This window comes from Ambystoma mexicanum, chromosome 3q (genome assembly GCF_040938575.1).
Source record: "Ambystoma mexicanum isolate Mex_15411 chromosome 3q, UKY_AmexF1_1, whole genome shotgun sequence".
Taxonomy (NCBI): Eukaryota; Metazoa; Chordata; class Amphibia; order Caudata; family Ambystomatidae; genus Ambystoma; species Ambystoma mexicanum.
In genome coordinates, this window is record NC_090926.1 from 623,497,100 (window position 1) to 623,515,565 (window position 18,466).

Sequence of the window (18,466 nt, forward strand, 5' to 3'; positions counted from 1 at the left end):
TGCATCAACTGTACGGTTAAAATGTCACACAGATCAATAGCAAGGAGACCAGCAATAGAGATAGGAAGGAACGTAAGATGGTTGAAACAATAGGCAGAATACTGGCCCCTACCGATAGACACAGTTCTGTGTGGAGATCACCGCACCTGGGCAACCTGTAAAATAAAGATATATAGCACAAGCCCAGTCCGTACATTGTTCAATAGCCTTATTTCTTCCTATAAGTGTTTTACCCCCCAATGTACCTGGTGGAGTAGAGTTCTTCGAAGATGTGTCGAAGGATCCTTCTTGAGTGACTCCCTTTAAAGCAGGAGCCACGGATCATCAAGAGGCGTCGAAGATGGTGAACTTGGCGTCGACGGTGGTGATGAGAAGTTCTAGGGTGCCGAGACCCCGATGTCGATCCAGGCGGTGCTCGTCAGAGACGTTTTGCGAGGATGAGGTGTGCGGGGCACCTCGGCGATGGATTGTTCAGGACCGCAAAGAGTTTCAGAAGAACTGTAACCCAGCAAGGGCGTCGAGTCATTGAAGTCTTTGTGGCCTTCAGGTGGCGGGAAACTCACCGGCGGATTCTCCTAGGCGCATTGGTCGTCCTCGACTTTCTCCGGCGGGACAAAGCGGTCGACGTTGCGGACAAGGGAGTCCTTGGATTCAAATGTTATTAGGCAAAGGAGCGGGTGGCTCCGGTCGTCGGCGGCACGTTGTCAAGTGGTCCCCACGGCTGGGCAACACAACTTCGACGGGCCTCCAGTGGTTACACAAACCTGCAAACCCTGGTCAACGGCAATAGACTTCGACAGCGGCGAAGTCCAGGTGCTTTGCTTCATTCTCCTCAGCGGCCCTGTCTCGGGTTGGCAGCCTTTCGAGGGTCTGACTTCCTGGGAGCTTCGGCAAAGGTTAGCAGTGCTTGATGGTCCCTCGGAGCATGGGAAGAGGGCGCCTTACCAGGTCCTCTCTCGGATCAGTCTTCGACGAATTCGGCAGCTTTCAGATCAGGTCGAAGCAAATGCAACAGCAAGTCTTCCAGCTGGGCATCGAGGATCAGCAGTTCCAGTTACTCTTCAAGTGTAGACACAGCTTCTGAACGCTTCTGAACAATTTCCAGTGGTAAGAGGTCTACAGATATACTATCTTGTCTCTAATCCACACTGCTGGGTCACTTGCAGCAGCCAATCATGCAGAAGGGCATTCATGCAGTCAGTCAGCCAACCAGGCACACAGTGCATTCAGGCCATCCTCCTCCCTCTCAGACACTCACAACAAGGAATGTGGATTGGGACAAGTACCCAGCCATTCAACACTACACACTGCATTCAGGCCAGTTTCGGGCAGGGCTGTCTCAGTCTTTGTCTCTCATACCAGAAACCAGACAGCCACAACAAGAAATGCATATTGGTCCCACACTCCATTCACCCAGGTCCCACCCACAGGGCGTACCCACAACATACAGTCACTGGGAAGGCTCCAGTCAGTCTGGACTGGACTTCACAACAACACCATATATGGAAATTCCACCCAACAGCCAATCAAGGGGAAGGGACAGAGTCAGGGCTTCCCAGGACTTTGGGAAAACAAGGTAACAGGTAATAGAAAGCAAGAGGCCACAGGGGCCATCTTGTTTTCCATCAGTAATCAACTGATTCCAATGGCAGGGTCTGGGTATCCCAAAATGGAGGATACTCAGCGCACCTGTCAAATTCAGCATGGAGCTGCCACCAGCCCATACCCTGCTCTGCGGGCCACCCAAAGGTGCCCAAACACATACACTAGGGGCACAGGGTTGTACCCCCTCCAATGGGAGCCGTAGGGTATCCCATGGGTCGGTTCACCAAACCAAAAGAGAGAGAGCTGCACCGCCAGGAGTCCCACATGAACTCCGGTGCGGAAAACACGACAGAACACACGATAAAAAGGCAGTAAAGGACAAGGATACGCAGGCCCTGTGCCTCCGATGAATTTCCAGCATCACAGTATTCCACCTTCCCAACAGCGATTCCTGCTATGATTCCATTAATCAAATCTTTTAGACTCTACCTCCCATCTGCCTATCAGGCTGTGATTCTTGGAGGCTAGCTGCACTCGTCTCTACTCTAATCAAGCCCACACTTCTGGGCAGTTGGTAGTATGAAGTCCAATCTCCCACATGCTCCTGCAAGAGCAGCCTTTGTGGATAAGGTCAGGGAGTGGGCCTTGTGTAAGTTGTCCTCCTGAGAGCATGCTCTGGGCTAGGAGTCCGGGGAGGCCTGGTACTGACTCCCTTGACTGTGAATACCGTCCGTTCTATGTGAAAATGTCCCCTGGTAACAAGTCTCCAGATAGGTGTGTTATAGCACCTTGCTGCGTCGTTTGTGCTAGATGGAATTAAAAATAATGATCTCAGACCAAATAATTGGACAGACTCAAGGAATATGGCAAAGTACTACTTTATTCTCATTTAATAAAGCAGGGAGAACTGACAGGCATCAGACTGATGCATTTACACTCACACAGTAGCTTGATTACATAGAGGCCTTATACCCCAAGATGACTCTTCTATGACGCCATTCTATGTTGCAAAATAGAAAACCTATTGTGGGAAGGGATTGGGTAAGGGAATAGATCTACTTATAGAACATATTAGGATAGTGCATCATTGGCTACCCCTTATCTGTAGGGCACGCCTTGTACTACTTCTAAACACGTATAGTAGTGGATAAAATGGAAGTGGATTGGTCTATGCAACATTGTATGTTAGGTTGTCCCTCAAACCCACTGATTGGTTGACTTACTATCCCAACCTTGGACTTTTGGCTCTCTAGCAGCACATATGTGAAACGGAATTTAGGAGCTTGAATCCGTCATACTACTCCCCATTTTCCCAATTTGTCCATCATCTCTCATTGGTAGGCCATCAGTCAAAGCCTTCCTTTTGCAGTTGCCCTTGTTGGCTGCTCACTGCCCTGGAACATTCAAAGAAATGTGAGCACACCACTATCTTTGTCTGAGGCTTAATGAATAGTCCTTGTTCTCTTCTTCGAAATCACGTGTTAGCAGACCATTAATTTGTCCATTTCAGCCTCTAAATTACTGCTATCTGATTTAATTATGCAGGGTACTGTTGCTCCTCTTGGCCTGTAGACACTTGCTCACTTCATATCAAATGAACTTAATACACTTTTAATTGACCAACAGTTGATTCTTGCAGATCTTTTTCCCCTTTCTTCAATCTATGAGGAATCTCCCACATTCAGAGCTTATCCATATAACTCCCTTTGTGCTCTGTACTTATTCCTTAAAATAGCATCTTTAATTCTGGTCCAAACTTGACTCATCGTTGGTTCTGCACACTGAGCTATTCTTCTGCGTCTCCTGATTTTGCAGCCTTGGTTTCTCGCTGAGGTAGCTTGGTTGAAATCGACATGAGCCATCAACCATTTTCCTATTATGGCCCTCCTAGCCACATAATACATTCTTCTATATCAGACGCCTATATGTTTCCTTTCTACCTTGCATTACTGCATATTTAGTTATTGGCCAGTAAATTACTTCCTCTTCTTTATATTCATGATTACTTTAGCTTTAGGCACATGTTTCTCTTGGTGCTTCATGTTAAGGATTCCAATTGGGCATCACACACTGGGCCAGGACACTTGGTCTTAGCCTGGAATGTGGTGCTCAATAGGAATGCTTTTTCTTTAATTGCAACAAATTCAAATTGAGCGGGTACCCGACCCGTCTCACACCCCCTTTTACAAATACCTCGGGTCACAATGGACCATGAACCAGGCCGGTTGGTGATAATAAAATATTTTATTTTTAAAGTTCACACAAATTGTAATATTTGGCAGCAATCCCCAATGAGGTGATAATGACAATGGAAATGAAAGCAATGCACTTGGTTAACCTTCTAGTAAAACATATCCAAAGCACAAATGAATAGGAGCACATTTTGAATTAGTATAGATAGCACCCATGTTAAGGTTTCCCCCTGCAATGTTCCCTCAATCCAGGCACTCGGATTTTGTAAATAATTAATTAGATATTATATTATATGCATATGTGTTTCACAGTATTAGGGATGTCATATTACTATCAACCATAAGGTAACATATCACAAACGCATACAGTTCACAAAACTAATTGAAATGGAAAACCCGGTGCAGCCAAATTCACAAATGGAAAAGTTGCATTTTTTCTAGTTTGCAGTTTTAAATGTAAAAATGTTTTTTTTTAAATGTGTGAAAAACATTGAATCGGAATGCGGTTTTTTGGCAGGGGAAGAGATGCACAGCACAGTGATAAGGTAGACGTGTAAGAAGGCGTATAGCTGGTAAATCGAGAGAGATTTGGAAGGTAGAATGAGGTTAGTTTTTAGGAAAACAGCCATTAAAAAATGAGAAAATTGGTTTTGAAAGAAAGGCAAATCCAAGGTTGATTTGCGACGTCAACTCTGTCACCCCAGCGTACAACCTTATGTGGAAATTAGTTTGATTACTCAAGATATGACTAAGGAGTTACTCGAGAAGATGAATGAAAGAATTGCGCTAACACTAGAAAACAAGAACAGGGTGCACAGAGAATTAGAACAGTCTATACAAGTTATCAGGGTATGCATAGGGTTGCTTAGAGAGTGGAACAAAGACAAAAATCAAGATGGCGTAGACTGTGTCATGGCATGAGGGATACTCACAGTCCACTTTTGAATCTGGGATTCTGGACAGTCAATTGGTTCTGGTCACAAACTATTCTGGTCACCGGATAGCGGACTCTCCTGGTAAAAGACAGTTTGGCAAAGGTCTGTTCACCAGATAATCAGGACAGCTGGGTGGCAGGATTGCAGCGGGCATGCAGTTAGTGGGCAAGAAGCTGGTCTGGTTTTAGGATGCTTGGCAAAAGAATACCACAGCTTCTCCCTTTGGGTATTGGGATTTTTAGTGCGGCTTCAGGATTGAGGCCTTGCTGGGATGGTCAGCAATGCTTTGGCCTTGCAGTGGGATGTGGAGTCTGGCAAGATGAAGATAGAAGATCAGAAACGCAGGCGCAGGAAATTCAGGAAAGAGTCTTTCCAGAGTTCTGTCAGGCACCCTTTTTATAGAGCATGGTGACATCATTGAATTATATGGCAGGGCAGGCTTATCTTAGCACGCCTCTAAACAACTGGATTGGTCAGGGGTGTTAGTTACCACCTTCCTATCAATTTGTTGGGTTTCAAGGGCATGATGTCAGATTTATGATGTGAGTTTTACAATGTCCACAACCTCTTACAGTTACTTTAGCTAAAATCCAGTTTTGCTATAAATTGCACATTTGTACAGTTGAAGCTTCTTAATAAATGACCTAACCAGCAGGTTACATATGTTATGCAGAACATGCCAGTCCAACTCCCCAATTTGTGAGACATTGTTTCGCCCTTTTTAATAATCTTAAGTCATTTTAGTGTGAAATATTCAGCCTAAAATTCTATAACTTTACACGTGTGTATGGATTGTCATTAGGCATGTCCGTATTAAATCTTACATAGGCATCATGTACACTTTCTGTGGAATACCCAATTCTCTGCTATTTCAGTTCCCAAGGTGGCAGGGAAGGCTACAACTTAAATTATAAACCACAAAATTACATTCACCCTGCTAACATTTTACATTTTTGCGAAGTCCTGTTGAAAAGATAAGTGTATTAATAACATAGTCTTTGGAGGCAAATGTTCAGTGTTGTTCCCCATATATGGGCATAGCTTCCAAGGCTGCTCTTGAGTTGGCTCTGAAACTCTCAGCAGAAGTCGCGGGGAGGTGTGATTTCTCACTTCACACATCCGTGTCCCAGATCTCCATTGTACGAGGGCTCAGCCCAGACCCAACTCTGCCAAGGTAGCAATTATCACTTGTGTTTTCTAGTGTCGGGGGGAAATTCTGCCGGGGTCGGCCGGGCCGTCCGCAGACCTCCGGGCAGGGAGGCCCCAACTCCTCCCGTATATCCCAGATGAGATAGAGTATGAGACACACACAAGGAGCAAGGTGACTCTGCTGTTTATTTAGACAAAACGGCAGGGATGGGTCAAGGAGCGTACGCGTTCGTCCTGACACACACACAATCGTGGGGCTCGCAGGCCCTTTTTACTGCATTATGACGCGCTACTTGCGTCACTTCAGAAAGTTAACAAAAAACCTATCGCCACTCTTAATTGGTTGCTCGAGTGGTAGGGTTAGTATAGTACACATATAGAGAATGATATTAGTGGACAAGGTGTAGTCAGGTGGTATATCTGGGTTGTCCCTACAATTAGATACATAAGAATTGTTACATGAAGACTCCTGAGGATTGGCTAATATTACTGACGTCTGAGATAAGAGCCCCATGTTCTGATTGGTGCACTCATGAGCTTCCCAGCCTGGGACCACCGTTGTTCCCAGCTCTCGGTGTACCTGTGATTGCAACAATGTTTCAATATGGGTACGTGCAGACAATGTGAGGATTTATTCATAGGTGGAAGGCTGACCGCTCCCACTGTAGCAGATGTCCATTGATCCTTTCAAGTGTATCGGCCTGTGTCTCGTAGCGAGGGACCCAGACGCCTTTTCTCTCCTGGGTTTTGGCATCTCGTCAGGTTCGGCTTGGTCACGTGGGGAGGGACCGTGAAAGAGGCAGAATTCTGCACAATTAATATTGTTTTTTCTACTGCGCGTCTGGTTTAATTTGCCGGCGTGACTTTATCGTTTGGGGCGCGGAGTGCGAGGTTGCAACATCGTGCCTTTGATGATTTGTTCTTGGAATGTGGGTTTGCAACATTGCGACCTTGGCTGGTTGCTCCTCCGGGTTCTTTCTGCAGGATCAGCAACCTGACTCTTGCTTTGTTAATGTCCACGGGAGCTCTTGGTTGAGGCCTACTTGGGCCTGGTGCATAAGTAGTCCGTTTGGTGCATAGGTGCTTTTAGGTTATAATAGCATATATTTCCATGACCAGTATCGTGTTTCCATTATACCTCTCATGGTGGTAACGGGTTTCAAGAGAAGCGTGAGCAAGCGTTATAGATGAGTTCATGATGCGTCTTGCGTTTCTGCATTCTGAAAGCCTATGTAAAAATAATAAAGATGCACGTCCGTGAATATGCCTGTCGCTTACGTCAGAGCACTGAGTATGTTCTTCGTGTAGATTGGTGTGGAGATGTTCAGTGTGTATATTTGTACAGATGTGCTTCCCGTTGTCTAGGTCGTCATGGCATCTCTAACGACGTGTGGATTTTAGTCTAGCTGATCCGAGCCGCAGGTGTCGGCATGGCCAGTGCGGGCTGCTGGGCAGGCAGATGGACACATCCGTATGTTCCTGTACCAGGGTACCTGGTCGTCTGGTAAATGGACAAACTCTTCTCGCGGCGGGTGTCTGGGCCGTGACCCTCTAGGCCAAGCGCGAGAGGTGAAGGACGGGAGCCTGGTCTTCCATTCTCCCACTTCACTAGGATCTACTGTGAGGGGTCTTCTGTTACTAGCATCCCCCCCCAAGCAGAAACCTGTTTAGGTGGTTTTCCCCACTGTAGCCACTGCCTTATAATTCCTTATTTTATTTATTTGTGTTATAAATCAGAATAAAGGCTGTTGAATAAGATCTCCACATTGCTAGATAAGGGCAGGGCCTTATCCAATGTATACTTTTAAATACTTAACAAGTATTTTTCTTTATTTGCAAAAGTACATTTAAACATGTAGTGCTGCTGGCCTTTTTCTTGCAAATTCGGTTTGTCTCTTCCATCTGAACTTCCACATTGTTTTGTAGCCATAGTTGGCTTCTTGTCCCCAACAGTCTGTACGAGGCCAAGGTCGCATGAGAATGACATGTGCACAAATAGCTAGAATTCCTTTTAAAGCAGTAATTTATGACATTTTGTAGCCAAAGTTAAACGTTTTTCTGTGTAGCTGAAGTAAAGCTTTTGTTGATTTTCCCAGATTTGGCTTACACAGCCTGTCATTCAGGGATACTGCTCTTTTCTGATGGAGCACAGTATGAATATGAATGGGCATGGCAGGGTCTCCCTGATTAAAGTAGTGTGATGAGGAACAGATGACAATACTGTCAGAGCAGCAGCCTTTACAATGTGAAATATTCTCTTTTTCAATGGGAACTTTAGCCTTGCAGCAAAGCAGCACTGCTTTTTCACACCCCTTATTTTGTACATGTAAGCAACACACTGGCAGGCTTTTTAAGTGTGCCCTCTCATTCCATCCTGCCCAATATGTGCTTGGCAAGATGGTGCAGCCATATTTTTGTAGTTGCAAAATGCAGTTTTGGTGTGAGGCAGTGGTCCTCAAAAGAGCCAGCACAGCCATTTGGCTGTTTCTGCTGAAATGCATCTTAGTTATGGATGGGAGTACTGCTGAGTGGGTCAGTTACAGTATTACTCTTAATTATTTTCACATCGGTTCAGCATAGGTTCATATATCTTCTTTATGACATCACTCTGCCCTCGTCCGATTTCACTTAACCCTTTAAGTGCCACTGACGAGCCGGCTCGTCAGTGGAAACACCTCCAGGTTGCCACAAACGAGCTGGCTCGTCAGTTTTGGCACTCTGCTTTGCTCGATCCTTGCAATGCAGGGATCGAGCAAAACTGTAATCCAACCCCCCGGCTATGTGAGGGGGAGGTCCCCACTCACTGCCAGGGGGCTGGATTACCTTCAGTTTCACGTCGGCGTGCGTAAAGCACGTTGGCGTGAAAATTAAAGTAAATTCACTGCAGCAGCCATTTTCGGCTGTTGCGGTTAAAGAGAGAAGGTAAGAGCCCTTCTTGCTCCTTGTCAATATCCGGCTGTATTTCAAGCCGGAGACCGAGGTGGGTATCGTTGGAAAGGGGAGATTCTCCCCTTTACAACGATACCCATTGTGTGGCATTGTTGCCCGCGGATCGGGCGCAGGGCGCACGATCCGTGGGCAGCAATGTCACCGGATCAATACAGATCCATTTGTTCACCGGGGCGGGGGGGCTGCTTACTAGGTAAGTGGCCCCCTTCCCCCCCGTGGCCCCAAAGCATGGGGCCACAGCACCAGAGACTCCTGGGGGCAGATGATCACTGCCCCCAGGGGTGAAAAGAAAAAAAAAATCGGTGGGAGGGGGTTTGGGGCCCTAGGGTCCACTAGACCACCAGGAATATGGCAAAAGTGGTGTCCTTGGAAAGGGGAGGTTCTTCACATATATGAGGCATTGCTGGGACTGATCGGCGCAGAGCGCTCGATCCATGACCAGCAACCCACTAGACCACCATGGATCCGTTTGTGAGTTGGGGGGGGAAGGGGACTGCTTCAAGTAAGCAGCCCTCTCCCCCCTCCCGGCCCCAAAGCATGGGGGCACATGCATGTGAGCCCTGGGGCAGATGGCTGACCATCTGCCCCCAGGGAATGTAAAAAAACAAAATGAAATGATGGGAAAAGGGGGTGGGGGTAGGGGTGGGAGTGGGTGGTCACTAGCCACCATGGATTTTTGATGGAATGAAAGGGGGGGCCCAACTGAAGTAGAAAGGGGGGCACCCCTTGTAACCCTCCCTGGGGGCAGATATCTGCTCCTAGGAAGGGGCATCTGACCCAGGGAGGGAAAACCGGGAACCCCATGCATTTCCCAAAAGAAGACACCCGTGGGAATGCGCAGAGGTCTGACTTGCGCGAAGCAGGCCAGAATTTATTACCCAGAACCCCAGACAAAGTGAACATTGTGTTTTTTTCCCCACCAAATATCACACTTTGTCGGGGATTGTGGCTAATAAAAACTGGGGCAATTTGCGCAAGGCAGACCTCTGCGGATTCCCACGGGTGTCCTCTTTTCGGAAATGCATGGGGTTCCCTGTTTTCCTTGGTGGCTTGGACACCCGAGGCCCATATCTGTATGTTGTGCCGGTCGGCAGAGTGTCTGAAATTCCGGTCTGAAAACAGACTTGGGGTTACTTGTGTTTTAGGGTTTCCCTTGGCGGCCAGGAAGGTGCACCCACACATGTGAGGTACCGTTTTCATCGGCACACCTGTGGGAACGCGGGACGTAGGCCATGTGTTGTTGGGGGCGTGTTTCGATGGGTGAGCAGAGCGAAATGTGCGGAAAATGCGTTTTTTTTCCCCAAACTTCGGAATTTGCGGGGGTGTCTGGGTAATAAATTCTGGGGCAATGTGCGCAAATCATACCTCTGCAGATTCCCATGGGTGTCCTCTTTTCGGAAATTCATGGGGTTCCCTGTTTTCCTTGGTGGCTTGGACACCCGAGGCCCATATCTGTACGGTGAGCCGGTCTGCAGAGCGTCTGAAATTACGGTCTGAAAACAGACTTGGGGTTACTTGTGTTTTAGGCTTTCCCGTTGGTGCCCAGGTAACTGCACCCACACATGTGAGGTACCGTTTTCATTGGGACACCTGTGGGAACGCGGGACGGTAGGCCATGTGTTGTGTTTGTGCGGTTCTCATAACATTTTGACCCATTTGCTGGTGCCCTTTGTCACACAACCCTTTAATTTCCCAAATGTGACCTACATTTAGTCGCTGCTTTAGGCACCATACACTTTTGTAACCTGCACAAGTCTCCTACCCTTGAAAAGGTCTGCCTGTGCTCTTTCAAAAAAATGTATGCTTGCCGTTCCTCACCACATTGATTTTCCCGATTTACACATGCTAAGTGCGTCTGTTCAGGCCGTGAGTGTAAAACTCCTGTGTACCATGGCTCAGAGTTTGGCTTGTGGTATTGCTTGTTTTGTAAAACACTACAAAACATGTGTGCTCTCCTAACTGCAAGAGTCGGGGGAATGTAGCGAAGCATTGCTTTTCTCAAAATTCATAGAAGCCATTGCCGTACCAAGCCAACCATGTCCAACACATACCTTTTTTCGGTCATTTTCCCGCTTTTCCCCCAATCTATGGCAGCTTCCCCTACCTAGTTGTTGCCTGACCTACGCAAATGACCCCTTCCTAAACTTGGAATTTTGTCTACTTCTCAGAAATATATGCCTTTCCGTCCTCCAAATTGGCTTTCCTACCCTTTTCTTCCATTCTGTCCACGCATGTCCAATTGGCAAAAATGGCCAAAATCCCCTACCTCTCACAAAACGGTTGATAACCACATCAAAATAATTTTTTTCTGTTTCCACTCAACCTGTTCTTGAAAGCCAGGAAATTGGGGAATCCAGCACAGCAAACCATTCGTTCCTAGCTCTTACAAGGAAAAAAACACAGGCTACTTTGTACATCAGTTTATTGCCATTTTTTGAAAAAAACCCAAATTTTCTCCCTTTTTGGTTATTTTCTCTCACCCCCCTATAGCAACCTAGGATTCCTGGGTGGCGTTACGACCGCCTACATGTAGGAAAAAAAGGAGCCAAATTTGGCAGAGATATCTCGTGTAACAAAAACTTACAATTCATTGAATGGCCACATACCGAAATCACCAAAAAAGGCCCTGGCACTGGGGAGAAATACCCATGGCACTTAAAGGGTTAATGTTCCATGATGTCCATAGGTGCGTGTTGACATCCTTCAATGCACATTCTTCCACACTGTCATTGAGAGGGTACATTCTGTAGGGTAGTCGGAGTGCATAACATCTCTCATACACTCGGAATGGTATGGCAAAAATACAGGGGGCCCCATTTACTGATCTTTTCTGACTATTTCAGTATTACAGCAGTGAGGGGGCACAAACTAGTGAGAAAGCTTATACCTGCTCCTCTACATAGGCAATTTTCTTTCCCTGCATCCCTTAAAGCCTTTACCCACATAGTCTAGGATGTGTATTAATTACCGTTCTAATTTCACTCCTAGAATATTTGGGGACATTGCTTGCAACCTTTTTCGCAGGCGACTTTATCACTGGATTCCATTTTGAATGCAGAGTGTTGCCAGTATCCCAGGCAATTATCATTGGGTGAGGGGGCTGTAGTGGGCCTGCACCACAGAAGACAGCCTAGGCCAGCAGCAACAGGTAATACCTAGTGCTCCTAAAATCAACTACCGTACATGGGTGGGTCGAACTATTGTCTGATTACCTGCAGCTATGTCAGTGCTAAACTTATTGAGCTCGCTCTTGAGTCTTGCAGAGGGAGGGCTATCAGTGCTCAGTCTTTTTTCCAGGCCTTATGGGTGTCCATGTCCTTGTAGGTTTGCACAGTACATTAGGTGTGCTTGCTCTTGATCATGCATGGACAATGCCCTGTTGCCATTGTGATTGCCATGATTGCCATTGTGCCAGCCTTATTAAACAGTAGCTCATCTCTACTGTTTGGTTTTTCTGTTTCTATGAGGATTAGCACTCCCTCCTTCTAGCATTGAGAACCTTCCTTGTCAGTTTGTTTTTCTGCTTTGTGATGGACAAGCATTCAGAAAAATGAAAACACAGCCAGGTCATCACAATGGCATGGTGCATAGTCCTTCTCCACGAAATCCATGACATGCAGCTCCAAATCTTAAGTGAGCATGAGTAGCTCAATAGAGAGACGCTACATGATAGGAAGGCAGCATCCAAGACCCATACCATATTTCAGGGTGCTTCCCGCTTCTTCAACCCCTCCAACATCTTCTTCTTTGTCTGCACCCTCGAACGATTAAATGGGTAAGCCAAAGGGTAGAATCCTGGATTGCAAGATGTTCTCCAAGGACCTTTCTCACGGTTGTGCCTGGATAACATTCAACGAGTCCTCACTACTTGCAATGGAAGATGATGCCATAGTCCAACATTTTGATGAAGATACAAATGTGCACCTCCTGCTTATCTCTGCTATCCACAAAGAGCTGATAAGGGAATGGGAGGACCAAGAGAGAATCACACTCACTTGCTTCATGAGCAAATTCTAACCATGGTGGGGGAGATGGATATGATCCCCACTTCAGTTAAGGTAGATTCTATTCTGTTCTTTCTAGTCTGGCAAGTAGACCTTCAATTGCACCTAATTAAGTGGCAGTATACGACCACACTGATCACAAGATGGACCTTTGTGGGTGTCTACCCCGTGATGCACACATGTTTGTATGCCTCGTAAAAACACTACTGTGGGACCCAGATCAATGTACAACAGGATGTAGGTAGGGACTGACTGCTTAAGCCTGGTTGGGAGAATGTACCAAGAAGCTGATATATTGTCAGAGCTCGCCTACGATAGGGTCAAGGTGGATAAACTGAACATGGGCTCCTCCATACCTGCCAGGCAACATAACATCTGGGAATGGAAGATTAACAATGCACAGGCTATACACATACCTGTCCAGAGGATGACACTATTTGGAATTGAGCTTGATGACAAGGTGAACTGTGTCCACAAACAGGACAAACATGCCAAGACCCTGCATCGAAAGAACTGCTCCTATATTCCTAAGTGCATACCTGTTTAATCCACTTTCCCCCACTTTAAGGCCAATGCTGGTCAGGGTAGGGTGATCTTAATGAGCAACTCAGTACTCCTGATCTCTCCATGTAAGACCCAGACCCTTTTAAGAATCTGTACTCTTGACTGTGCCTGGATTCCTCCAGTAGAGCCAGATTGCCTAGATCTGAAGACCACTAGACAAAGGATGTATCTGACCCCTGGAATCTGGACATTGTTTGAAACTTCCACAGAGTGAAGTTTGTGACACCCTTCCCCACCAAAAATTGTTCTTGTTGTCACTCCATTCCAGAGGAAAATATCAAAGAGATCTGCCCTCATGAAGGAGATTCAAATCCTGCAATGCAAGGGGACTATCATGATGGTTCAAACAGTGGATATGGTAGAGGGGGTCTTTATCCATCATATTCTGCAAACCTAAAGAATTCATCACACCTTGGGCTTGTCTTCTTCATTGGTCTCTGCTATCTCACATGCATAGGTTTGGGGACCCAAGTTCTCAGGATTTTGAAAAGCTGTTTCCTTTGGGAACTCGTTCAGGCTTCGGCTCCATCAGTGGATGAATCTCATAAATCTGCTGAGGGTTTTTCACCTCAACCATTCCCATCGTTCTCAGAATAGATGCAAATTCTCTGGGCAAGAGAGGCTTCCAGGGTCCCAAAGTCACCCAGGGATGTTGATTTTGCTTGGAGTCTGCAATGGCCTCTAGCTGCATGGAGCATGAGGTGATTTCCAAAGCTCTCCTTTGCTTCCAAGATCCAGAAACAGGCATCATTGTTAGGACAGACAACATCTCTGCATTGGCCTACATGAACTGTCAGGAGGGCATGAGATCCAGAGACCCGGGGCTCTGGAGAAGGTGGCTTGAACCCTGTGCTTGTGGGAAGAATCCAACCCATTCTCCACCAAAGCTGTCTACAATTGGGGTATGAAATTGAAGCTGCTTCATTCCAACCTGAACAAACTGGCACCTTCTTGGAAAAGTTTTGGCCGATTGCGAGTTCACACAGCTCACTTAGGATAGACATGTGTGCATGAGAGGAGAACCTACTTCTTCTCCACTTTTAATCCAAATTTTAGAACTCTTAGCCTGCGGGACAGATGCTCTTTCTTTCAAATGGCCAGACAATTAATTTATAACTTTCCGCCAGTACCTCTGATTGCCAAGACAGTCCACAAAATCAGAAAAATCAGTCCCTCTCTGGCCTTCGAGAGTGTTGATGTCTCCACATAGTGAGGAACTTGGCTGTTCCTCTCTTGGTTCTCCTCTAAACAACACCTGGGTGGCCTGCTGCTGAGAGGGAAGGATTAAGGTACTGTAGGGGTTAGGAGCGAGGTTTCCATATCCATTTATGGCTCCCATGACCACCGTCGGACATTCTTTGTGGACTGTTGCTGAAAGCTGGTCATCCATCCGCTTGAATGAGGTATCCCAGTTTTTCCAAGATCAATTTATTAATTGTCTAGCCCCCCCACCCCCCCTTAGTGCTCAGTGGGCAGTTTTCTAGGATGATCTTATTATCTCAATTCTAAAAAACAAAACAATACTTGACTTTTCCACTACTGCTAATTTTCACACAATTTCACTTCTTCCCTTTCTCTCTAAAATTCTTGAGAGGGCTGCATACGCACAGGTTGATATTTTCCTAAATCTTAATTCTCTTCTACCATCTGACCAATCTAGATTCCACCCTTCTCTTTCTACTAAGACTGCTCTTTTGCATGCCTCCAAATCTCTTCTGTCTGCTCATCATTTTGAGCTCTCATCTATACTTATTCTTCTCGTATTCTACAGCTTTCAACATTGTTGATCACACTGTTCTTATTTCTTTGCTTTCTTCATTGGGCATTACTGGGCCTGTCATTGAATGGTTCCCCTCCTATCTCTTGATGCAGTCCTATTCCGTAACTTGGGCTGGACACATCGCTTCCTCACTTCCTCTTCTCTCTGGTGTCCCTCAAGGTTCTGTACTTGGTCCTCTCCTTTTCTCTCTCTCTCATACTGCCCTTCTCTTTGCTCCTATTTCTTCATTTAATCTTTCCTTTCATCTGTATGCAGATGATATACACATATTTCTCTCTTTTTCTTGATTTGACTGAATTTTGCACTCCACTGTATCAACTTGCCTTTCTGGTGTTCAAAACTGCATGTCTTCTAATTTTCTACACATCAATCTTTCGAAGACTGATGTTCTGTTCTTTCCAGCTTCAACTATTCCTCCTACTCTTTCACCTCTGTCTCTCTTCTTTCCTCCTTCTTCTTTGCCCTTTTCCTCTTTTGCACACAATTTGGGGGTTATCTTTGATCCCTCACTTTATTTATTTTATTTATTTGAATTGCTATAATGCCACATGCCCGTAGGCCTCAGGGCACACATAAGACAATACAGGACAGACAGACGGACAAGAAAAGAGAATCCGGGAGGGGAATAGATTCAGCATACAGAGAGGTGATTAGTCTGTTGAGGGGTTAAAGAGATAGGTCTTAAACCTTTTTTAAACTCTTTTAGAGTCTTGATCTTTCTCATGTCAGTAGGGGGAGCGTTCCAGGCTAATGGAGCCTGGACGTCAAAACTGGAGCTGTCAAATCTAACTAGCTTGAATCTGGGCTGGAAAAAGTCAGGCCTGCTCCTGGGAGTTGAGAGTGTGACTAGGCTGCTGCACCTTTAGGCAATCAATGATGTATGTAGCAGTGTGCGAGTGATACGATGTTTCACCGGGAGCTAACGCAGGTCCCTCCTGATGTTGGTGATATGTTCACGGCTAGCACGGCAGAGTTGTGCGCAAAGCCCTATTTTGAATGACTTGCAGAGCTGTGATATTAGCTTGGGATGTGCCAAGCAGCAAGCTGTTGCAATAATCCGGGCGAGAATTCAGAAGGGCCGACGCCAACAGGGAGCCATTCCTGAGTGAAATATATGGGCGAATGTGGCTGAACAATTTATTGATATAATCACACGAAGCCTGAGTGTGTGCGACATGTTTCATCATTAGCTCGGCATCGAGAACAACTTCCAGTGTCTTCACAGTCTTAGCCACTGCAATCATGAAAATGAAACTCTGGAAGTTTGTGCCAAGTTCTCTTTAGCTTAGGCCCCGAGGCTACAATCAGGAGCTCCGTCTTGTACGTGTGTAGGGCAAGCGAGTTGGCTGTCATTCAGGCCTGGATGGCACTGTAGATGGAATTAATAGCCAGAGAGTCCATTTTTGTAGGTGCCTGAAAGCTCCATGATGACCTGGGTATCATCAGCATAGTTGGTGTATTGGACACTTGGGTCATCAAGGAGCATTGGTAAAGGCAAAATATAGATATTAAACAAGGTAGGTGAAATACAGGAACCCTGTGGAACCGCGCATGTTATGGCAGCTGGAGAGGAGCTAGCATCCTCAATGGCAGCTCTCGCATTGCAGGATCCCAGGAAAGAGGGGGCCCTAGGAAAGAGGGACCCACTGTGCTGCAGTTCCCGAGCAGCCCATCCGGTCCTTTGACCTGGCCACCAACAGTGAGAGACAATGCCAAAGGCCAATGAGAGGTCGAGCAGTATAAAAAGAGCTGGCTGACCTCTATCCATAATGCTGGTGAGATTAGATTTCAAATTCAGCAAGGCCGTCTCAGTGCCATGTCTGGATCTGAAGCCAGAGTGCCGGGGGCCAAGAATGTTATACTCTCTATGAATGTCTGAAACTGAAGATGGACCACATGGTCCATGATCTTAAGAAGGAAAGGCACGTTGGTTATTGGGCGATAGTTTTTTGCGAGCAGCGGGTCAAGGTTGTTCTTTTTCAGCTTTCCTTTTAAATGCATATCTTTTCTATTGCTCGATCCTGTCCCAATGCACTTTTTAACATCCGTTGTGCTCGCCTTTATCTCTCATTCCAGGCTACAAAACGTATTCTGTTCTGCTGGGTCTTTTCTTGTATCGACTACTGCTCTTTTCTTCTTGGTCTTCCTGCCTCACATACTCTTCCTCTCTGATCTGTTTATAAATCTTCTATTAGTCTTCTGTTCTCTTTACCTTTTCACTCCTCCATCACATCTTCTTTACTGTCTGTTTCACTGCTTCCCTTTTGAATCACGTCTTCTCTACCATTTTCTTTCAATTGTTTAAATTATGTTAGGTTGACCTTTTCACATTGTTTATGATCCTACTCATGCACCAGGAAAATAATATTTTGTTGTCAAAGGTAACCACAGAAAGAACTTTGCTAAAGGGAAAATAAATTGTCAGGTTTCAAAATTCAAACTTGGAATTGCGATGACAGATTGCCTTTTGGGAATCAGTATTAAATGCTTTCTGAACTGTTTAATGTCTCTACTTTCAGATTTAAGAAGATTATACCAATTCCAGAACAGAGTATGGTTCAAATGCTGTGCTATCTGCTGGAGTGCTTGTTGACCAAGGAGAACACGCCTCCTGACTGTCCCAAGGAACTTTATGAGCTCTACTTTGTTTTTGCTGCTGTTTGGGCTTTTGGGGGAGCGATGTTCCAGGACCAGGTAGGGCATGGTTTGGTTGATTTCTTAATGTCCACCAAAGGTCAGCTATCCTTTCCCTAGATGCAAGTTTATTTGTCTGTTTGTCGTCATCACTATCTAAACCCCATATGCCATGCAGTTCTACACATGTGGATATATTGTGTATCTCACCACTAATCTTTTTCTCTTTCAGTGAAATTGGGTTACAGTGTAGCTGCCACTTGTAATAAATTCTGTCTACGGAATAGATTTACAGAGAAATATCCCTGATCTAATAACCCCACCTTGAAAAATCCCCTGCCACAATCTGGGACAGGAAACAGGCTGTTTTTGATCTACAATTTCTGTATTTCTTAACATAATAAAGCAAGAAATTAAAGGTGGTCTCCTAACCCTCGATGCTGTGGAAGTCACTTATAACATTCACCATAAATACTAGTATTTTGTCTACAGAAAAAAAGATACTGCCTGCCTGCCTGGTATTGTCTCACTAATGTTTTCTTTTTAATTTGCACAAACATAGACAACAAATATGAAGGACAATTCTAGGCATAAGAATAAACTACCCCACAATGTAGATATACAAATTGACATTGGTTATTTGATTAAATAAGATGAAACTGTTCATTCAAAAAACATATGAAAAAAAATCATTCACTTTTCTCAGAAACATTC

General features: G+C 45.6%; 1 protein-coding gene across 2 annotated transcripts in view; it reads left to right on the top strand.

Moving 5' to 3' along the window:
- Nucleotides 1-18,466, top strand: part of DNAH9 (dynein axonemal heavy chain 9) — a 1,527,051-nt gene that overhangs the window by 511,908 nt on the left and 996,677 nt on the right. For both annotated transcript variants that reach the window (XM_069654516.1, XM_069654515.1), the window contains exon 36: nucleotides 17,638-17,812. In XM_069654516.1, the coding sequence (XP_069510617.1) occupies nucleotides 17,638-17,812 (175 nt within the window). The remainder of the gene's footprint in view (nucleotides 1-17,637; nucleotides 17,813-18,466) is intronic.